This window comes from Prosopis cineraria, unplaced genomic scaffold (genome assembly GCF_029017545.1).
Source record: "Prosopis cineraria cultivar Desert tree isolate PC_DT_omini unplaced genomic scaffold, ASM2901754v1 PC1, whole genome shotgun sequence".
Taxonomy (NCBI): domain Eukaryota; kingdom Viridiplantae; phylum Streptophyta; class Magnoliopsida; order Fabales; family Fabaceae; genus Prosopis; species Prosopis cineraria.
Genome location: NW_026555332.1, coordinates 54687897 through 54712061, shown reverse-complemented (window position 1 = coordinate 54712061; position 24165 = coordinate 54687897). Strand labels below are relative to the sequence as shown.

At 35.6% G+C, this 24165-nt stretch overlaps 4 protein-coding genes across 4 annotated transcripts; all 4 read right to left on the bottom strand.

The window, feature by feature from the left end:
• Positions 1 to 2814: 2814 nt before the first annotated feature.
• On the bottom strand, positions 2815 to 3886 carry LOC129287228 (germin-like protein subfamily 1 member 7). Its single transcript, XM_054923421.1, has 2 exons — positions 3689 to 3886; positions 2815 to 3568 (listed from the first exon to the last, which is right to left on the bottom strand). The coding sequence occupies exons 1-2, from the start codon at positions 3813 to 3815 to the stop codon at positions 3036 to 3038; spliced, it is 660 nt and encodes a 219-aa protein (XP_054779396.1). The 5' UTR covers positions 3816 to 3886; the 3' UTR covers positions 2815 to 3035.
• Positions 3887 to 7416: 3530 nt separating this feature from the next.
• Positions 7417 to 8396, bottom strand: LOC129316593 (germin-like protein subfamily 1 member 13). The gene is made up of 2 exons (XM_054961011.1): positions 8223 to 8396; positions 7417 to 8128 (listed from the first exon to the last, which is right to left on the bottom strand). Exons 1-2 carry the CDS (start codon positions 8347 to 8349, stop codon positions 7596 to 7598), a joined length of 660 nt encoding a protein of 219 aa, XP_054816986.1. The 5' UTR covers positions 8350 to 8396; the 3' UTR covers positions 7417 to 7595.
• Positions 8397 to 9699: 1303 nt separating this feature from the next.
• On the bottom strand, positions 9700 to 15312 carry LOC129316583 (formin-like protein 14). Its single transcript, XM_054961001.1, has 3 exons — positions 14787 to 15312; positions 12618 to 12896; positions 9700 to 11050 (listed from the first exon to the last, which is right to left on the bottom strand). Exons 1-3 carry the CDS (start codon positions 15108 to 15110, stop codon positions 9950 to 9952), a joined length of 1704 nt encoding a protein of 567 aa, XP_054816976.1. The 5' UTR covers positions 15111 to 15312; the 3' UTR covers positions 9700 to 9949.
• Positions 15313 to 16778: 1466 nt separating this feature from the next.
• Positions 16779 to 20233, bottom strand: LOC129288655 (probable galactinol--sucrose galactosyltransferase 5). Its single transcript, XM_054925341.1, is given in 5 exon segments — positions 16779 to 17570; positions 17658 to 18025; positions 18129 to 18306; positions 18758 to 19087; positions 19089 to 20233. Coding segments are annotated over 5 exon segments (2343 nt in total). The 5' UTR covers positions 19986 to 20233; the 3' UTR covers positions 16779 to 17000.
• Between the last annotated feature and the right edge of the window lie 3932 nt (positions 20234 to 24165).

The following is a 24165-nucleotide window of genomic DNA, read 5'->3' as shown; positions in this document are numbered from 1 at the left end:
TTTGTTAATATATATTTATTGATAAGAAGTGGGTTAGAGTTAATCATTTTGGTCTCGTCTCTCACATCCCACACCCAGACTTGTGCAAATTAAATGCATATGATTGATTTTTTCCATAATAAAATGAGAAGCGGGTTATGGTTTTGCAGTCTCTCTCACCCAGATTTGTGCAAATTAATTAAATACTTGTCCCCCACCGTATGATGAAATGAGAACTCGTTCCAAGGAGATAAAGAGGTTATGACATCATATTACCAACATTTATTTTATGTTTTACAGTAACAAATTGAGGAAGAATACTGATTACATTCAAACGACATAACTTGAACAATTCAGGCAGTTTAAAAAATCACACTATTCAACATCAATGTGTAGTTCCCCAAAGTATAGATAAAGATGTAAGAAACAGGAGCGATAATGTGATATCTCTTTTATTATTATTATTATTATTATTATTATTATTATTATTTATTTTACAATTAGATTCGCAGAAAATATTAAATAAATCATTATGTGCGAGTTCTCTTATAATTTTACCTGTACAAATATTAATAACTTAAAGTGTGTGTGTATATATATATCTTCACTGTATATTAATAATTAAAAACTCAATAATGATTTTAACTCAATATAGATATCATCACATGCTAGTAATATCATCACAAGCTATAGTACATTGTCATATAAAGATAAGATTATTACAACGAAAATCCATTATTATTGATATCTAATAATATTTACAATCGTAAGAGTCATTGGTCGGAGGTGGAGGCTAATTCAGATTCAGCAGAAACTCTTGATCTTCATGTAGAGGAGGAACAATTGAAAAGTCCACAGGAGTTGGCAGGGGAGCTAAAATGTCTTCTAGAGCCAATAAAATGTCTTCAAATGGAGGAAGTGAGTATTCATTTTGAGATGGAGAATAAAAATTATAAAATGGAGGTGGAGTAAAAGGATAATTCTCAAGTGGAATTACATTAGTAGTGTCTACAATAACTATATTTCATATGATTGGTCTTTCTCAATTCTTGGTTGGAACATGATAATCCAATCAATTTTGAGTAATACTTGCGTGAGCAGCATCTGGACACATTGTGAAAATTAATGAGGATTATACAAAAATTATAATTTTAAACTAATAATGATCCCACTGCTTAACAAGTAAATAAGTTCTCTTCCCTGTACTGAAATATTTATCAATGCATGCATGCATAAATAAAACAATGGAGCCTTGCTCTTTTATCAAAATAATACATTCATGTAGCTAGGGTGTACCACAGTGTGGCCACAATATGAAACCTTTTAATCTAATGAATATTCTCTTGATAGAAATCCTTTGAGGCTCTTGAAATATAATTCTCCTTTTTTATGCATAAATACATAAATAAATACAATAACTAACTAAAAATAATAACAATAATACTTAAACAAAATGTTAATTAAAATAGATCACAATTTTATCGTCTAAAATAATATATATTTAATAAACAACCGCATATGTGAATTATAAGTTCTTGAATAACAGTGCCACCCTTATCAAGGAGAAAACTCAATCAAATTAATATCATATGCCTTTAATAAATTCGTGTGTGTGTGTGTAGATATTACGTACAAATGTGTGTGTGGTTGTGAAAAAGGGAGAGCATTTATGCATATTTGGTAGTGTGTGTGTCTGAAAGTAGTTTATATATATTCCCAACAATTCTGTTAGAGAGTTTAGTACAAATGAAAAAAAAAAAAAACAGTATGAATGAAAGACAAACGATTCTAAGGAGATTAAAGTACGTATGTTTTAAAGAAGTAAGGGAATGTTACAATACCAAGAGTACAAGAAAGTCTTACTTTCTTTTCTATTTTTGAGCTCTATTTTGTTCCCTTTCTCTTCTTATCTATTTTTTGGTTGTTTTCGTTGTGTTTACTAATTAGGAAAACACCCTATTTATTTCTACTTTTTGTGTATGTATAGTCCACTCATTCTACAATGAATCCTATGTGTAATATTTATCTTGTTAGAACTTTCGAAGCCTTTTGACTCATGATGTCATCCTCTTTTACGTAGGCATTTTTTTATCTTCTTGGACAAGGAAAGCTGACAAGTTTCTCCTCATTAATGATTTATAATATTATTTAATTTGGTGATACACAAACACACGCTTTACATGCCTTATCCTCCCTTCTATTATTATTAAATAATAATTGTATCCTATAATTTAATTTATTATTATTATTATTATATATGTACATATTTTATCATCATCATCATCATCATTTTTTATTTTTAAGATGTTATAGACAACATTAAAATAGGAGGAGAATAAATGGGTGGGGTAACAATATATTTTAGCTCAAAATTTTAAAATTTAAATTTATAAATAATTTCACTTTATTATATATATATTTATTAAATATAATTCAATTTTATTCGGTACGTGACTTTTTCATTAATTAGCTTAAATGCACTTGTAAGTGGATATCCTAATAGAACATGAAGTTCGATCAACATCGAGATGATGATGATGATGATGTGTGTGTGTGTGTGTGTGTGTGTGTGATCAAAGCAATATATGGATACATATCCACCAACATCGTAATTTGAACTACGCTAATTAAATTTCACTCAATATAATATATGTAACCAAAATTATCAGAACCGAGATAATATGTTGTTCACAAATTATATTGTTCTCCTTCGGTTTTCATGAATCAGAACAAAATTTCCGTTGAAGGAGAGTTTCTCGGTAGAAGTATAGAATGGCAGATCTTCCTGCGAAATGTATCGGTTAGGTTGTGTTGATTTATATATATCAACAGAACTTTAGCCCTCAATGTACTGCACTGCTGACGACTGCATGTATAACGTAACGTGTGTATACATCGCTTATTTTATTTAAACATCAAAAATAAGAAACAAAGATCCATCCACTATTGTAGTAGTGCAAACCCAGAAACAAATTATTACAAACGATCAAAACAATGATACCACTATATATAATATGTGAGTGACTAGCTAGTGCTTTCTCTTAATTATTTTCTATCTATAATCCTTTTTGAATAGCATCAACTATGCTCTTGTCCACTTGAAAGGCCTTGGAGAGAATTTCATCAGAAATGGGAGGGTTTGATTTGAACACGGCATTGGCAATGGTAATGACTCCAGGATTCTGACTGCTCAAACCAGCAATGGCAACAGCATTTGTTTTACCCACGTTGAGTTGGAAGTGAATCAAACCAATTGGAAACACAAATACATCTCCCTTATAGAGCACTTTTGTAAACAAACGATTCTCTGGGTTAGATGTAACAAAACCCACTAGAAGAGTACCCTCCAAGACTACAAGAATTTCAGTTCCCCGAGGATGAGTGTGTGGAGGGTTCAAGCCTTTAGGAGCGAAATCTACACGAGCTAATGATATGCCCATTGTATTGAGGCCTGGTATTTCATTTACAGCAACTGGAGTGACTGCCGAGCCAAGCGAACCAGACGTGTCTCCTTGTTTCAATCCACCGTAGAAGAAATCATTGGCAGAGACAAGCTTGGGATCCTTGCAGAATTTTCCATTCACAAACACTGCCGATGCAAACAAACATTAATACTGTGAAAAATTTTGTATGCATGCATGAATAGTACTATATATCACTAAAAATGTGAAATGATCTGAAGTGCAAAGAGAAAGACAAAGCGACTCACCACCACCAGTCTTGGTTTCGTTGATGGCAACACAAAAGTCTTGAAGAGGGCTTGGATCAAAAGCCAAGGCACCAGAAGATGCCATAGCCAGGAGGCCAATAATAAGGACCAAGTGAACAGCTTTCATGTTTTCTGAACCTTTCAGATCAAACTGATCAAACTCTTTTAGTTCTGTTTGTGTGTATTTGCGTTCGAGGGAGGGATGAGATTGTTCCATGGCAAGCCATGCGCATTTATATATAGATGAGGCGTTGATTTGGTCAACTTTTTGACCGCACTTGATCGCACGAGGCAGGTGAAGACTTGGCAAGCTTAAGTGGTCAGAGTTAATGTTTTATTTGTGGAACTAGTAGTTCTTCAGCCATTAATCTAACTCGTTACGTCATATCGAGACAATGTGTCAAACTTTTACACCTGATTGATGTCGCTGATATAGTCCATTGTGTGTATTATAAGTAATTAAGGTTTAGCAACAGATTGATCATTCGAAGACTGTAACAGCAAACCATGAATTGGTTTGTAACTTTGACCGGAAGCATTCCAAAATAATATTCCTGTAACCTTCTAGAACAAATTTTAGAGAAAGACCATTTTTTATATTTATTTACATGCATTTCTTTTATCAATATTATATTTGAGGAACATTTCGCTGGACGCTACTGAAAAATGATCTTCTCCCAATCTTAAGTTATAAAATTAATTTATTTAACGTAAACTATATCAATGAGGTAATTAATTTTATACGATTTTTCCAAACAAATGGATTAATTTATGATAATCTAAAGACGTGGGTTTTCAGCCAGGCATTTTTTTATTTGGTTCGAACGTATCACTTTTTCAGCACATAATATTGATTTTCAAGATGTTAATTAAAAAACAAAAACAAGACAAATTATATTGCAACTTGAAATTGGATTTTTTTTTTCTTTTCGTTAGTATGATTTTAAGTTGCTTAAGTTCTGTAAGTATGATCTAGCCAATGGCAAAGTATTTGGGTACTAACCACGAAAACAAATGAAAATATATAGAAAATGGAATGATAGATATAAAAATGAAGATCGAACTTTTGATTCCGCGTACCCACACGTTCAGTTTTGGCCCACAGAGAGACAACGTAACTTTAATACCAGTAACGTCAATCTTAATCGCACACTAGTAATATTGTGTTTGATTTAAATCCTCTAAAATTGGGGTTGGTAAATTTAAATAATTTTTTGTTAATATTTTCACTTATTTTATTATTTTTTATAAAATATAAAATCTTTTCTCTCTTTCTGAAAATAGAAAACTTCACAAAAATTTATCAATCCAAATTTCAGAAGAATTAAATCCATATTACGTATCATTGACGAAATTTGATATATATACATCCTAAAATTGAAAGTAAAATTGTAATTAATTAGTAAACTATATATATATATATATATATATTAGTGAAATTTACCCAATCTGGAATTTTAATGTCGAAAAGAAGATCAGATGAGATCTCACTTATTGGTTCTCGCTTTGAAGCTTATTTTCGGTCCTCATTCAATGCTATTGAGCATTAATAATTTAATACTACTATTGTAAAAAGATAAAAAATAATAATTCTACTCTTATATATATTTAGTCAAGTAATTTACAATATTTAAAAAAAGTATATAATGTAATGTTGACACTACTACTCAGCATCAATGTGTGCTGAAATTTCTCGCCGTCGAGCTGGATCAACAATATGGTCTAAAGAAAGGAACAAGAATTGACGACATGAAAAAAAAAAGATCTTTTCACTTTTTTTAATTCCTTCCTAAACTCATGCATGCATGGTTAATAAATAGGCGAAAACTATAATGAAGATTGACAAAATAATCAAGGGTTGTGAGATGTGAAATGATGCTCTGCGCATCGCAGTTCACTCAATCTTATTCGTACAATCGTACGTGAAAGTAAAGGTCGATCAACATGGTGCTGATAGTTTGGTTGCAATGTACCGTGCTCCTTTATATTTTTCAACATGCATACAAAGGCATAACTTAATGTGGGCATACATCGCTCATTTTATTTAAACATATTTAAAAATAAGATATAAAAGATCAACTCAGATGATACAAACACTTAATACCTGTATTAAGTATAGTTATTGAATTTAAACCCTTTTCATACACTAATTTAAATCCTTTTCTTACACTCCCGAAGCTCATCCCTTTATCTTTTCTCTCACTCACGTTACACACACACTTTAGCGTCTCTCTTTCTTTACTTGCTCTCGTGCTACTTCTCACTTGCACGCTTAGGACGAGAGCTACACACTTGTACCTATATGTGTGTGTGTGTGTGTGTGTGTATAGCTTCTCTAAGTCGGCTATGCCTCTTTCTTGAATACTTGCTCATTCACTAGCTGAGACATTCTCGGACATTCTTATTTCACCGCCATCAGTCATCAGCTTGCTTCCATAATTCAAGATCCTTCCTTTTATTTATTTAATTAGTTGGTGATAAACTTTAACAATATATCAACAAATACATACATCCATATGAATATGTAATATTTGAGGAACATTTCGCTGGAGGCTATACAGAAAAATGATGTTCTCGAGTTATAAGATATAAAATTAATTTATTTAACTCGAAATCAACGAGGTAACTAATTTTGAACGATCCAATGGATTAATTTATGATAATCAAAAGACGTGTGTTTCAACCATGCATTTTTTTTTTAAATTTGGTTCGAGCGTGTGTCTCGTTTTAAGCACATAATATTGATTTTGACGACATGTTAGTAAAAATCCAAATTATATTGTGACTTGAAATTAGATTTGTTCGCTGGTTAGTATAATTTTAATTAACTTGCTTGAGTTCTGTAAGTATGATCTAGCTAACGGCAAAGTATTGGAGTATTAACCACGAAAACACAAAATTGAAACTAGAAAGTGGAAAGATATATAGATATAAAAATGGAGATCCAACTTTCAATTCCACACACGGATGTTCAGTTTTGGCCCACAAAGAAACAACTTTAATACCGGTAACAACAATCTTAATTATACACTGGTAATGTTTGCGAGTGTGTGTGTGTGTGTGTACTAACGTTGAAAGTAAAATTATAATTAATTACGATAAAGTAAATTTAGAATTTTTCGTAAATTATATATATATATATATAATTAGTGGAATTTACCCAAATCTGGAATTTTACTGTTGAAAAGAAAATCAGACGTGATCTCGCTTATTGGCTGTTCTCTCTTTGAAGCTTATTTTCAGTATTCATTCAATGCTCTTGAGAATTGAAAATTTAATACTACTTTTGCAGCAAGATAAAAAATAATTCTAATTTTATTTGTATTTTCCCACATAATTAGCAATATTTGATTAAAAAATTATATAATCTAATGTTAACACTATTCAGCATCAATCTGCTGTAATTTTTAGCGCGATCGAGTTGCGTCAACAATATATCTAAAGAAAGGAACAAGACATCATGGCATGAAAAAAATATGATTTTTTCACTTTTTTTGTTAAATTCCTTCATTTTTCAACACAAGCATGGTTAATTTATTGGCGAAAAATATAATGAAGATTGACAAAATAATTAAGTGCTGTAAGAAGATATATGTTGTCTGTGTGTGTGTGTAGAAGTTCAATCAGATAGCACGCGAAGGTAAAAGTTCGATCAATATACTGCTGATAGCTTGGTCGCAATGCACTGTGCTCATTGATATTTTTCAACATGCATGCATGTAAAGGCGTCATTAACGTGCGTATACATCGCTTATTTTATTTAAACATCATTAAAAATGAGATACAAACCTACATTATTATAACAGGCAAACCCAAAAACAAATATTACAAATGATCAAATCAATAAAATTAATATATAAAATGTGAATGACTAGCTAGCTAGTGCTTTTTCTTAATTATTTTCTATCTATAATGCTTTTTGAATAGCATCAATTATGTTCTTGTCCACTTGAAAGGCCTTGGAGAGAATTTCATCAGAAATGGGTGGGTTTGATTTGAACACGGCATTGGCAACGGTGATAACTCCAGGATTCTGACTGCTCAAACCGGCAATGGCAACAGCATTTGTTTTACCCACATTGAGTTGGAAGTGAATCAATCCAATTGGAAATACGAACACATCTCCCTTGTACAGCACTTTTGTAAATAGGCGATTCTCAGGATTGGATGTAACAAAACCCACTAGAAGAGTACCCTCCAAAACCACAAGAATTTCAGTTCCTCGAGGATGAGTGTGGGGAGGGTTCAAGCCTTTTGGAGCAAAGTCTACACGAGCTAGGGATATGCCCATTGTATTGAGACCTGGTATTTCGGTAACAGCAACAGGAGTGACCGCAGAGCCAAGCGGACCAGATGTGTCTCCTTGTTTCAATCCACCGTAGAAGAAATCATTGGCAGAGGCAAGCTTGGGATCCTTGCAGAACTTTCCATTCACAAACACTGCAAACAAATGAAGGAAACAGGTCAAGATGCATGCATGGCATAATCGAAATGGAATTGGGAGGAGGAAAAGAGAAAGCTGATAAAAACGTACCACCACCAGTGGTCTTGGTGTCGTTTATGGCAACGCAGAAGTCTTGGAGTGGGCTAGGGTCGAACGCAAAGACACTAGAACATGAGAGAGCCACGAAGGCAATAAGGATCAAGGAACAGGTTTTCATTTTTGTTTCCCTCTTCTGATCGATCAAATAGTAACTTTTGCTTCTTGGTGTATATTTGCTTGTGATAGATGAGATCGTTACATGCAGCGAAGTGTATTTATAAGCAGGAGGCGTTGATCTGGTCTATTCGCACGAAGATGAACAAGACCTAGTGTTTGTTTTAATTTTTTAACGACAATGAATATTTTAATTTATTAATGAATCGTCCTTACCAAATACTTGAAGAAGTGGGAACTTTTCCCGTTGGAACTTTTTTAAATTCCTTCTCGAGAAAAAAAAGGCGCCACTTGTCAAAGCATGAGCAGTTAAATGCCGAATGGGTGATAACAAGGTCTTAAGGCTAGGTAAGGTTTGACAGACGATTGAATTTGAACGTGTCTCTCTTTTGAAAAGGCCCAGACATGTTATTATTTATTAATTTGAAAAATGGGAATGCGGCTATATTATATTATTATATTATGGTTACGGATAATTCAAGCCCAGGCTGTCGAAGATAAAGTATGAATTGGTTTGAAAGCAAAAGCATATCCAGCCACTTTAGGATATTGAGTGCGAAAGTGAAAGGAAAAAAAAAAAAAACTTTGAATTTGGAAATAAAAGTAATTAGAAGCGTTCCAAATGTTAATGCCGTAACCAAGGACATTCTTAAGGGAAAGACCATTTCATTTTCACTTCTTCTTCAGCTACGTGGCTCAGGCTCAAGCGCTATAAATCTCCTTCTCCTTCTCCTTCTTCTTATTTGCGGGGAGAGAGATCTAAAGGCCACTAGCTTTCGGACACGGAAAACGAGCAATAACTAGTGACTACTTGCATGTCGGAGTCGACTTCCTTCTATTGAGGAAACCTCCTCAGCCTCTCCAGAAAGAGATTTAATTTCAACATTCTAGATTTAATATTTTAAAAAAAATATAAAAAAATTAATAAATATACTTATTAATTTGATAATCCATGATAATTCAAGTTTAATATGTATGATTTAAATTTAATATTAAATTTTTTTTAATAAGTTTAACATTCTGTTTAGAATATATCTACACCGATTAAAATATTTTAAAAAATCAATTTAAATTTTTAATATTAAATTTAAACCATCTATATTAAATCTGAACTCTGAACTGTTAAATTAATATGTATATTTATTAAAAAAATTTACAATTTGTATATATTTCTTGTTTTAAAAAAAATTAAAAATATTAAATTTAAATATACGTTAAGCCTCTGCCTCAGTTGAGCTGAGGGAAGCCGCCGACTCCTTGCATGTCAAATGCTAGATATCCCAAGCACTCGGTATAATGCTAGTAAGATATTTTGTGAACATGAATACTACTAGTTATATCAAAACAACAAATATAGAACAATCCAAGTAGTTTAAAAAATCCACTATCGTTTATTGTGAATATACACAGTGCGATCAAAAGGCACAGATGAGCCTCAGGCATGCAAGGCAAAATAACAGCTTCAGGTCTCCAGGAAAACAAATCAGCAAAGAACTAAAAGCATCCAATGAGACACGGTCCAACCATAAAGCCTCTTCCCCATAAATTTTGACCCAGGAACAAGTGGTGCATCTATACATAAAGATAGGTCAATTTTCCTCTTGCTACCGACCATACCAACCTCTTGGCTGGATATCACTTTCGTTCATAAGCTTATCCAGCACTACGTTAAGGTCAACTGCTTGACCATTCTCTGTTAGCTTCCGAACTGTTGCCCTCACAAGGTCTCTAGGGAATCCCATACTTGCCACTTTGTCAACCACATCGTCTAATGGAACTCGATTTCCACTTCCACCAGATCCAGAACTGCTACTGGCCCCTGAAGCTGTAGGCAATGCATGGGGCAGCACCCGAGCAGTTGGAAGCTGTGGGTAACCACTTCCACCGCTTGGAGGAGCCACCGCAGAAGGAGGCAGGTGTGGTTTTATCCCTGAAGTGCCACCATACTGAGGCGATCCACCATAATGATATGGCTCAGCAGGTAGAGATGGTGCACTATATCCAGAAGAAAAACCTGAACCAGGTCTACTAGATAGTGGTTCGAACACATGGGATGGCGATCCAAAGAATTGCTGAGCAGGAGGTGGTCCAATGGGCGGTGGCTGGCGGACATTGGGTGGGTAAGTCTGAGGAGGGGTATATGATGTATCCTCCACATGGTGACCCATTGAAGATGGGAGTTGAGGTGGGGGATTAACAGGAGAAGGTGATGGCTGTTGTTGAGGTGGATGAGGTACAGGCTGAGGGAATTGGGGCTGTGGGTTCTGTTGATATTGCAGCTGCGGAGGTGCCCCAGGAGGAGGATGTGGCTGCTGAGACAGAGGCAATTGATATTGCTGATTTGGGGTTTCATGAGATTGAGGTGCTCGTTGGAAGTACGGTTCTCGCTGAGGAACAGAAGGAATTTGGTTCTGAGGAAATTGACTAGGAAGTTGAATTGGAGGTGGCAAACTCTGTTGGGACAGAGGTTGAGGTGGAGCATTAGGGTGAGGGACCGCAGCAACTGACTGTGGAGTGTTAACAGGGGAAGGAAGCTGTTGTTGCGATTGCTGAGGAGCTGATGCAGTTTGCTGTGCAGGATCTGGAATCACACTAGCGTGAGTCTCTGATTGTTGGTCCACCTTGGACACTTGGAGCTTTGCCACCTGCAGTTGAGCTTCCACCACATCTTGCTTATCCTTTAAAACGTGTACACCCATTTGCACCTGTACATTTTGTGGATTTTACATCAAACAAAGTAATAATTAAAGTAACCTAGTAGTAAGTGAATATGACCAGTAGTCACTATACATGCTTTTTTTCATGAATTTATTAGAAAAAGGAGAAAGAACAAAGTGAGGATAAGAAATTCTCAAGTCAGAAAATAAAAATGAACACAAAAACAGAACAATGAAACAAAAGGCCCGGGAAGCTAACTACATAAAAGAGCTGCCCAATCTCTTATCAGAAATGCAGATTCCCTTGAAGAAAGCCATGAGCCTAGCTCCTAAGGGCAGCAATTTAGACAATTCTACCACACAACATATTTAGAGGTGACCATATGCCCTTGAAAACTTGGGCATTGCCCTGCAACTAAATAAACCAGACAATTCCGTAAATCACAAACTGCCGTAAAGTTTTGATATCCTCCTTATTACCAGATATTTTAAGTGAATTTCGGTAAAATTAATCCAATTTACTAGGACACACCCAAAGTTATCCAAAAATACGGAAGTACTAGTTTCAAGCTGGGTCAGAGCAAATTCACAAGGCTGAAACTTAGAATTCCTCAGGGAAGAGAAAAAAAAATTAAGAGAACCATTCGAGCCATGACCAGAAATAACGATCAAACATAAGCTAAATCAAAGTATACAATTACAATCAAGAAAGAAATAACCCACAATTTATTTGTCGGCAAGAATATTATATACTTAGATCAACTAAAAAAGGAGTCAGGGGAGAGGCAATATTCATATCCACATAATTGCTAGGCTTCTCATACAACGATATGCTATTCCTTGCTTAGACAAAAATATAGCGAACCAGAAAAGGGGAGCTAAATTTCTTGGAAAACTTTTTTCGACTAGAAAGTTGTTTGGTCAAATTTAGAGACCAAAAAAAATTATTCAGGCGGAGAATATTTTGAGTATACCAAGATTACCGTTATTCTCCAGTGTTGATTTGGAATTGAAAAAAATGTTGGTCAATGCCTATTGACCAGTTGAACCTGGAATATACTTTAAGAACATAACTATAATAATTTGCCCCTTGCATTGGATGCAGGGGATATTTATTTTTAAAAAAATGTAAATATTATATAGAGAGTAATTTTGAAGAAACAAAGATAATGCTGCTTAAAAGTTACACTAATGAATACTGCTAATTATCTTCCTTGTATATCCATACCTTATGGGATAAGGCTTGTTGTTTTTGTTGTATTTTCCTTTTATATCTTCATAGATGTATAGAATAGATAATACTAAAAGTTAAAAATAATTGATACTGTAAATTGGTAAGGCATTAGGACTTAGGAGTAATAATTAACAACATAAACTAGATCTTGTTCACACACACAGCTTTCTCTTCTTCTTGTTTTTTTTTTTTTTTGGGTGAAACACACAAAGTATGATAGTCAAAATTGTTAACATCCATATTCTTACTACCATAAATTTCCCAAAACTCAATAACATCATGTCCTCTTCATCCACCATAAGCATTCATTCTCATATCAAATGCTGCTACATCAAGGTTAGAACTAAGAAGAGTGAAAGGCAATAATATAATAAAAAATACCTCTCTAAGGATATTCTCGAGCTGTCTCATTTTTCCATCAGTGCTACCATGATTGTTTCCAACAGATACCTTCAACTCATCCACAGAATTTTCAAGATGATTGGTTCTGCTTTCTAGTTGTGTTAGCCTCGCACTGATGCCTTCCAGAACATGAAGCAGATTCTCCATATGCTTCTTCATGGTTTGATCTATCTCAGACAATATTGCATCATCAAAAGCATTTTGATCCTTTTCTGCTGTGACTTTTGCAGGTTCTAGAGAGTCCAGAGAATTATAATTCTGAGCAATGGAAGGAAAACATTAATAATAAGAATACATTAAATCAGTGTAGTAAAGCAACTATGTAAGGCAAGATATAATCAACATATTATCCAAGTACACAAAACCCCGGTCCACTCACAATATCTGTGGCAATACAAAATGTGTGCAATAGAACTATATAGGTACAAAGCAAATTCGTGCTCAATGAAATGGTAGATACACAAAAATACTCACTAACCCTTCCATCTATACAACATTACAGAACCAGACAAAATGAGAGGGAAACACAAGTATCTCAACAGCATCAGTAGTTAACACACAAATAAAAAGATGTTTTAGAAAGTGAAAATGACAATATCGATAGATGCCAATGAAAGTTGAAAGTGTTGAGGTGTATGAAACTAAAGCAAGTCTCTCAATCATATTCTCCTGATACAAGAGACTGCCGCCTCTTGATAGCTTTCATGCAGTTGGACAGTCTTTCCTTTCTGAAAGTGATGGTATGGATTGAACCCATGCTTTAGTTCCCACTTCCCTACATTTGATCCAAGTATTCAAATGGGTATTGCAGCTGGTAGGGGCAGGCATATCATCATATTGTGGTGAATTGGGGTCTAAGGGAATTAGGCCTGACCTCATGAACTACTAGAAGTATTTATCATTCATACCCAAGAGCTCTTAGGTAGAAACCATGGCAGTTTGACTGAACCAAGGTTAGGGCCACACTTTCAATGATAAAACTTTCAGTTCTCACAGGCTTCTCTTCTGTTTACTATTTACACATTCCATTAATAGTGAAGAAAAAAAAAGTCATCAAGGTTGGCAGACAGTAGTGAGCCCATATGCAACAATTATCAGCACAGCATACACCTTGGATAATCCATGTGTACTGGGCTCACGGTTTCCTAACTACCCCACAACTTGACTTGAGCAAGCTACAGGTAGCAACAGCAAATGTCACAAGGAGACAGCAAAAAATAGTGGAACTTTTTTGCTTTATAACAAAATTGACATGAAAAGGCATGAGAAAATGAATAGAAAGTTACAGATTAGAAAGTAAGCTCAGAATTCAGATACGGTCTAATTGTTAGAGAGGCCTTCTCTGGGTGTGGCAGAAGTAGAAGTAACCTAATAAATATCAATATATCAATGATAGCTACAGCTATGCAGGCTCCAGCCCCACAAGAATTTTTTGAATTTACCATCACAAGAGGAAGCCTGATTATCAAATCAAATTCATAACTCATTCATTTCCATGTATCACTCAAAGCTACCAAAAAAAATATTAAGTTAACATGGAGGAGATATTCCCAGCTTAATTTATGATGGAGAGACTTCACGGAGAACATTGACACAAAATTAGGTTTGAACTACAAAATTTGTTTAATAACTCATATAGCCAGTCACCAAATCAATTTGAATACAGTTGGAATGTATTCATCACAAACAATAAACCATGTTCGGCCATAAGATGTTAGGAACAAATATCAAACACACATATGAGACGAAATGGAGATGTGGCATCGTACATCAAATCTGTCAGAAGAATAAAATTAAAAAATGTAGCAAAAAGTTATCAACAATCGATCTAGACATTAACTACTATATCAAGTAAGCAGAGCCATCAACACGAAAGCCACCGCATTCAGTAATGCATTCAGAGTATCAGCTGCCACGACAACCGCCACACACCTAATTACCAAACGATGCTCATAATTCTAATGTTTTCTAAATGCAAACCGTAGAAGCCTGACACCGAACGTAGCACTCAAGCAAAAGCCCTAAAAAAAAACACAAACGAAAGTTCTCATCTAAAGGAACCCCTATCAGCAAATAAGAGAAAAATGTAAGTACAAAAGAACTATGACTATGAATGAGTAAATTAGGGCAGGAAAAAGGAGGTCTTACTCTAAGGGTTGGGGTGGAAAAGTTAGACTTGGAATCAGAATTCCAAGACCTCGAAATCCCTCCCATATTAGGGTTGGAATCGTGATTGGGAGACTGAATCGAAGCTCCGAGTGGGCGAATCGGCTGGAAATCGTAACTGGGAATGATATCCTCCTTAATCCCATTGCCACCGATTTGGTGGTGGCTGCCACGGCGAACTTCACCTACCACGTCTGCCCCTTCTTCTTCCTTAGGATGGCTTATCAGGTCGATGAAATCCTTGCTCGAAGACGATCCTTGGGTTAGATCCATTATCTGCTTATCCATGAACGGCGTCGTATTCATGGATTCCCAGACTGCTCTTCACACACGAAACCAGTGAGACAGAGATGATAGGCTATTTAATTTGGAAAATTTCTGGGTTTTTCTTCAGGGAGAAGCTAGTGTTGTTGATCGTGGGAGATAACCGGCAGAACAAGACAACCACGGTTCAGTGATGCCGACGAAAACGAACCAACCCTTCAGTGGACTCTTTCGGGCCAATAAAAGGTTCGATGGACTCGCTTAAGGCCTTTTGCGTTCCTTTGCTTTCTTATTTAAATATTTAAGAAATTATGAAATACAATGTGTGCGCTGAGATAAAATTGATAAACAGGTTATGTATGATCTTCCCAATTTGAATCATATCATAATCATAATAACATGTAAAAAATTGTATGTTTCAGAAAAATAAACAAGTAAAAAAATTAGATAATTCAAAATTATCAAGAGTCTAGGAAAATAGTTATGATTGTATTTATCAACGGTATAATTTGTTACATATTTTATATTGACTATAATATTATTATTGATTGAGTCAATTGATATTGTAATTATTTTTAAAATTTAAATTCTTTTGATTGGAATACCTGCAAGTGGCAACCAGTGAAAAGTATTTGATATTAGAGAGAGTCCAAATTTGAAAAACATGTCCAAAGTTATCTTGATTTAATTTTATTCTTCTTCTATCCTAAATGTTAGAGCTAATTATAATATTTGTTTTGAATTTTAGACTTGAATGTAGGATCTCAACTTCTTTTCTCTCATATTTTTTTATTTTTCTCAAACTATCCTTCTACTTAATTTTTTATATGATTTATAAGTTATGTTGACAATTCTTCAATATGTAAATGATCAAAGGGATATGTATATGTATTCTAGGAAAACCTGCACACATTTTTTACAAAATAACTAATTTAATTTTTCTAATAAACGTGAATTAAGTAATTAGCTCCTGCATTTAATAAACAAGAGAGTAAACAATTTTGTGGTCAACTTCATGCGTGTGTAAAATTAAATTACCGGAGCTAATGCAAAAAATTAAACACGCATTGAGCAAGATAACAAGAAAATAACCTCGTTTTTTTTTTTTTCTTGCTCTTGAGATAGAAACTAGAAAGAAAATGGTGAAAGAGACTCCTTCCTCCTCTGGTGGCACTACAGGCATTGATTTCTGTACATGTCAAGCCCAATAACTTAATTGGCCCAAAAAGCCCAATAACTTAAGGTTAAAGGTCAAGGGCCAGGCCGTTAGTAGTCCACATGTCACTGCCCGCGTTTTGCCATTCCCCCTCGGATATACGCGCAGGAGCTTAAGAATTGGCGGGAGAGACACTCATGTATGACTTAATCGCAAAGTTCGAGGGTAAAATGATAGATAAATGGACATAAGGACCACCAAGAGTGGAATGAGAAATCAACACCTTCATCTTCCTTGTTCGAAGAGAAAGCCAAGATGACAATGAAAACTTAACAGGAAAAATAAAAGACTGAGGAACACTAGCACCTATTACTTGGTCGAATTTTGGCCAAAAAAATATTACTTGGTCGAATTTTCCATCGAAGCTCTTGAAAACATCCTCTTCAAATAGAGATCTTGGCCACTGTCTCATTTTCAGAGTGAAAATGGTGGGCGTGCTGAGAACATAATTGGAAGATGGAAAGCATGACAGAAGGGAAAAAGAGGGTCACAGATTTAAACAAGACAAAATTATATTAAATCAAGCACGAAAGTCACTCCGATTACAGACAATACTCGAATCACTTGTTCACTCCTCTGCATCAAAGGTAAAAACTAGAGTGTCATCAAACACTTAGACAAGGGATTAAAAAAGCCCCCTTATCAAAATCATCCACGAAAACAATAAAATAATCATAATAATAGTCAGTGTTTCTTCACTTTCACATCCCATATGTTCAGAATATGTACTGAACCATGGACGATCTTGAAGAACCAGGCCATGGTAATTGAATTACAACCATGCCCTCTTCATATTCAAATCCAACTTCTTTCCCATCAATCCTGCAAGCTTGTGGTCTCTCTGATGCAAACACTCTCATCTCTCCACCACCTTTTACTCCCACTTCAGCGACACTCTGATGATCCTCATTAAAACCCAGGGACTGGATAGCCCCTCCAGTGTTAAGCATGTTCACCAAACCAATCGGAGCAAAATGCACGGACTTCGCAGACAAGACAGTCACAGGAGAAACAGTAATGAGCTCGAAGTTGAAGGGCTCTAGGGAAATCTCCACCGTATCAGATGGCTTTGACAGGACAACCTTCTTGGTCTGGTAGAAATACACTGCAAAGACTTGATCTCCTTCAATGGAAACACCGAGGTCGTCGCCAGTCTTCCACTCTATATCTAGAGGCTTCGTCTTAGTTGACACTGAATGCGAAAATTCAGCAGCACACTTGTTGGTTCTGGTTTCAGGAAACCACCCTCCTCCTTGGCAGTTAAAAACCCCAATAACTCCAGTGAACTGCTTCAGCAAGGGGGAAAAAAATCAGATTCTGATTCTACTTCTAGTTGTGTGTGTGAAAGGACTGAATAAGCGAGCGAGACTGACCTTGTTGAGATTCCAAATCTTGAGCATCGTTTTGCCATCATGAAGAGGGTCTGAGAAGAGACAGTCTCGAGTGGGAAGAGCGTAGTGGTGGCACCTGAGGATGGAGCCGTCAGGGAGGACGAGGGTCTTGAGGAGATCGAAGTTGTGCTTGCCGACGGAGTCGCTGACGTAGATGGGTCCACCGGAGATGGCTCGAGACGCCGCGTGGAAGGCGGCGCAGGGATGCGTCGACTGAAACATGTCCCAATCCGGGTGGATGAAGTTGCCCATCCACAAGCTGTTGTAAGCACAGTGCACCATATGGCATCCTTGCAGCCAAAAAGTACCGTTCGGATCACCGTAAGGATCGGTGCACCAGAAATCATCCCCTGCTCCGCACAAATTAATCCGTCCCTCATGTATTAATGAATTATCACACCAATAATAAATGTTTTATGGGAATTAGATAAATGAGGAAGGAAAGGAACGTACCGACACGACCAAGAGATATGGCTTCAGTTCCAAGTAACATAAAATCGTTACAGTGCTCCATGCTAGCAATCACACCGTTGCCTCCGAAATGTTTTCTTACTGAAGCTGTGAGAGCCTTGTAGTATGCTTTCGCCAAATCAACGCGCCCCCCGTATTTCTCACACACCATCTCCAACAACTGTTATAATTCAATCAATTTAGTCCATTAATTAGAATTAGAATCCATGTAAATGGTTAAATAGAATCAACGATATTTCGTGCCGACCAAGACGTGTCCGAGTAAAACCAGTACCAAGTCAAAAAAAAAAAAAAAAGGCCCAACCCAAGTAGTCGAAATTAGAGTGAATAGAAGTTGAATTTTCTCGTTTCGCTTTCTTTTTAAAAGAATCCAAAATTTATAAAAACAAAATTTATAGCACATATGTTTGTGGATGGGATGGGATGAATGGCCCATAGAGCTTTGCCGCTTTAATTGTAAGATTTGAGTTTTGACACGCAGGAGCACTGTTATTTGAACCAGTGGCACTGCCACCGCATAAAAACGGCAGATCTTCGAGGCCACAAGAAGGGTAGGTTTGGAATTAAAATATAATTGACACAAAATTGAAATCGTGGTTAGAAACACTCACATGGATGACATCGACCTTGACCCCATCAATCCCTGAGGCCTCCAAGTGTGAGTGGAGCCCATCGTACATTTGATCGACCAGGTGCGGGGGGACCAGGCCCACTCCATTGTTCACGATCTTGTCGACGGCCAGATCCTCCATTGTCGTCTCCAGTCCCGGCGACAACTTGGGCTTCTCCACCGCACACTCCGGCAGCCCCGGCACGTTGGGCCTCAGCCCACCCCAATACCCACAAAGAGCGTGCCACACGTACACGTAGTCAACGGTCTTAAACTCATCTTTCAGATCTTTCACGAATGCGGCCAAACCTTTCTCCTCGGAACGACCCGACGGTTGGCCTCACATAGTCTCTGAACTTATAATTCTCTTCGTACTTAATAAGCCTGCACGGCATTTGGTCGCCGGCGACGGTATGGTTCATGCCTTCTTTGGTTATTGGGTCGCGGTCGTGACAGATGGATTGCCACCCGTCGTCGATGAGGACGAGCCCCGGTGGACACCCGCCGTCGACTAGACCCTTTACGCCTTCCCATATGCCCTGAGGGTGCACCGTAAGGTAGAATGCGTCCCACGTGCACCAGCCAAACTTGTCGACGATACCAGGAGGGGTTTTTTCCTCCAAGAGATTGAACGTGCCGAGATGGGCTCTCACGACCTTCATCGCCTCCTTCACTAAATTGAACGGGTCTTCGCCGGCATGCAGGTAAACGACGCTGCGGTACGAGGCACCCGATACCTGAGAGGACCCGCTCTCGACGCAGACGTCGATGTTGTCGTCTTGACCCGGTTGGATGGAAGCCCGGAACGGACCCTCCAGGATCGGGAGTATGAGGACGTATGGCCGACCACAGTCCGACTTGTCTAGCAGGATCATCTGGGTCTCGGTTTCTAGGTCTCGACCGTTGGAGCCGACCCAGTGGGTGGTCCACCAAACTTTGAACCTGAAAATACTCATGAACCTTATGTTCTTGAGTTTTCCGATGGGGACGACGTGGCGGCTGCTTGCGTCAGCAGCGTCGAAGCCGACGAAGCAGCCGGAGGTGGAGAAGGATTTGGTGGTGGACGTGTAGGAACAAGGAGTGGCGGTGATGTTTTCAGGCACATTGGAGAGGACAACGTGGTCGTTGACCAGCAGGTTTGACCCCACTACTTGGAAAGGCGAAGGGTTGAAGCCATTAACGTGCTTGGTGAAATTGAAGGAGGATTTGCCCAAACTGGGAGGAGCCATTATTGTCCTGTATCGATGACAGAAAACAGAGGACTCTGAGGAAGAACGAGGAAGACAGGGTGGGATTTCTAGGAGGGGTGTTTATTAATATATACAGAAAAAGAAAACAAGAGTGATTGAGCGGGGACTGAGAAGTGAATAATTACTGGGATATTTAAGGGGAGAATCGGAGAAGATGAATGATATATACAAATCAGGGATTTAGAGAAGATCGATATAAGAGTGATGGGTGCTGAAAAGAATCAAAAGTTGCCTGTTTGGTGATGGTGCATTGAGAGGGTGAGTGGGGTATTTATAGAGAGGGAGGGAGCCATGAGGACTGTGAAAAAGTATAGGTCCCACCATCTCGGCCATGAAGCGGCTTGGGAATTATCTGTTCCCCGTTTTTTACTTTTTCCCCCCTTGTCCCTTCTCTCTCTCTCTCTCTCTCTCTCTCTCTCTCTCTACGGTGAAATGTTGTGGAAAACGTTAATATTGGGTCAAAAAAGGAAAAGCGATATTATTAAAGTACTCCCAAGTGGGCCCTAGGAATAACCTATTGGCATCTTAGTCCTCAGACCCCACTTGGTTGGAACCCAAAATGAAATGGAAATAGAAGGATTCAGCACTGATTAACACCTCGTTTTGCGGCGTTAATTTTTTTTCTTTTCTTTTTTAAATCACAAAGCTATTATTATAATAATAAATAAATATTATAAAATTATTATTTTAATTCTTAGTAAATAAATAAGTTCAACTTTTTAAAATTTAATCTACATAGTTCAGATAAAAATTAACAGTTTAGATAAAAATTTTAGTCCAAACAGTTAAAAACTATATTAAAAAAATTAAAAAAATGATTTAAAAAGTTTATAATAATAGTTGAATTTAATAGAATGAGCTAGTTTATTATTATGTACCAAAACAATGTTTAAATTTCTATTAAAAAAAGTACTTATATTTAATACCCGATCATATTTTTGAATGATATTACTTATCATAGATGGACAGCTATGTAAAATTAATAAAATAAAAAATATTTTACAAAATATATTTAGTTGCAGTTTAATTTTTTTACTACAATTCTTAACCATTCAAGCCAAAATTTACATATGAACTATTTAGGTCAAATTTTAATAAGTTAAATTTATTTATTTATTAAATAATAAAATAATATTTTTACAATAATTTTTATCATAATAATAATTGTGTGATTTAAAAAAATAAAAAAATTAACACTGCAAAATGCAGTGTTAATTGGTGCAGAGCACCACAGTCAAAATTAGAACCGGAAATAGAATGTGCGAAATACATTAATTTTAACATGTAAAAAGATAATGCTACCCCTGTCCACTTTCACACCATTTTGCCATATTCTTCCTTGTTCAACCCAGCCCGACCCAAAAACAAAATGAGAATAAATCGCGTAAATCATGTCAACTAATAGCCAACCAACAATGTAATTGAAATCATATGACAAGAATCAACAAATAAGGCATTAATTAGAAATCAAAATTGTGTTGCTAAAAATTGAAATCATGTAATTAGATCCACTCTTCTTCTTCGAACCTGAGACCCGTTGTACCCACTATAAGGTGTCAACAATAAGGTCTTGATGGAGGTGATGGAGCAGATCTAAAAGTCGACGACAAAGAGGGACACATGCTACATCTTCGAACTTGCTGCAGTGCAGGTTTGAAGTTTGCCATTGTCGTCACAAAAGGTAGGGTTAATTATCGCCATCAAAGTTCCCTTTAATCATAGCTGCGGGTGAAGTCATTGTTAACATGGTGCTTGTTGGAGAAGCAGGAGGAGATAATGACAAAGAATGCATGCAGAGAGAATGACGTGGGAGGCTGTGACGAAGGATGTGAATCTAGCAATTGACAGAGGATGAGGGACCAGACAAGAGCTCCAAACATCGACGACTTGATGGTGAATATGGTCTGAACGAGAGGCAGAGATGGATGACGATGAAGGATGTGGTTTTATTCATCAACTAACCAAAAACAAGACGAGGGTATAGTAAAACATCTCAGCATCTTGATGCAGCTAGGATTCAAAGACACTATAATAAGTCTCTCGATGGACAACGACGAAGGATGTGATTATTTATTATTATGTAAAAAAAAGGTGTTACTTTTTCAAAAGTACTACCTAATAGATGAAGCACTAAAAAGGGAAGGAAAAAAAAGGTGACAATAACTATGAAATTGATTATGATAATTTGTGGGGATATTAGATGAAGGAGACAGTAAAAATTGAAGCTTTTGATCTACAGCTTGAGAATTCTTCAGTAGACAAGACACACTACCTTATTTATAATTTATCTAATAAAAATATAACATTCGAATAATATTAAATATAAATTAATTTTTAACATTAATGACAGTAGAGAAATAAAAAGACAATAAATTAAATTAATATCATATAAAATTTTATTTAAATGACTTAGAGTATTTTAATTAAATAGACTATAAATGATGCAGTGGATCTAATTTATCTAAAAATTTTTCCTATAATTTACAAGGTCGTGTGATCAAATATCATTATTAATGCAATAACTTTATTCATCAGTAATCTATAACTATTTATATGAGTGATTTTTGAGTATAGATCCTAATTATGATGTAAGTTCTTATGACTCAACTCACCTGAATTTTAGATTATAAAAGAAAAATTAAAGCCTTAGCTTGTATTTAGGATCAAAATGTATCCTCCAACTAGGTACCGGAGGCAGTAAACAAGACTGGATTGGGCATTTAAGATGAGCTCCGACGCATATTCAATAAGCTTTTCTCCATTCTTGATTTGTATAGAATTTAATTATTTTTTGTGTTTATTGTCAACGTGAAAGGGGTAGCAACGTACGCCTAGGGGAATAAAAACTACAAGTATCTGCCTTTAATTGTTAGATTAAATAATCGTTTGGCGAACAGACCAGGCTGAATAATACTTAATATTTAAAAGAAATTTAATATTTTCAATATAATTATACTTTAACTTGAATCAATCAAAATTAAACTAGATTGAATCAATTTGTTTCATAGTAGCTAGATTTATCGTGAGATTTCTTCCCATCACAATAATCAAATTTATCGGTCAAAATGACCAAACCAAATCAATTCAGATTATTGAGAGCGCCCCCCCCCCTTTCTCTCACTCTATGAATTAATTACCGATTGATGATTGTGTATAGTTATCTTTTTCTTCCCAGCTAATATATTTAAAAAAGACCAGGCTTGAAATGAGTGTTAAAACTCTCTAAGTATGATTTTTTTTTATTTAATCTACAAGACGCAAAATTAAAGCCCTGTTTAAGGGAGTTGTATTTGCATTATGATATCATATTTAAACAATCTTCAAACTCCTCTTTACAATGAAAGGGGTTCACATGCATATACAATTCACACTCACAAATGTATATTTTTTTCCTTTAATTATACAGTGGTCTGAACTTCTAACATCTTGCATCAAAAAATATGATCACAAGAAGGGGTTGGCATGTTCTTAACTTCTTATGACAACCTTGACTCCTTGAGTTTTGATTTCTTATTATTGGCCAGGAGCCCTTGGCATGACCTTTCCCTTCATGCAGGTAGGTGTATCATATGTGTGTAGGTGGATCGTAGGCGCAAACTAAAAAATTATATTTAAAATTTAAAAAAATTAATTATTTAATTTTTATACTTTTAATCCAATTATAATTCAGTCCTTAAAATTTAACTCATTATAACCCGATCTTTAAAGTTTTGACCTTTTTATCAATCAGTTCTTAAACTTTACCTCTTGTAATTTAGTCCTTGAAGTTTTAATCTCTTAAATATTGATCCTTTATTTTTTAAAAAAGTTACAAATATTAAAAATATTTTAATATTTATAAATAGTAAAATGGTTTAGTAACTTAAGATATTAGTAATAAATTTTAAAATATTTTTAATCTTTATAATTTTATTTTTTTAAAAATAAATGAATTAATATTTAAGAAGTTAAAACTTCAGGAACTAAATTGTAAGAGGTAAAATTTAAAACTGATTTATAATAGAGTCAAAATTTCAAGAAGTGAGTTATAACGAGTTAAAGTTTAGGAATTTAATTATAACTAAATCAAAATTACAGGAATTAAATGATTAATTTTCTCTAAAATTTAAATATTTTTCTGTAATTAAAATTTTTAAACTTATAATTATCCGAATAAAAA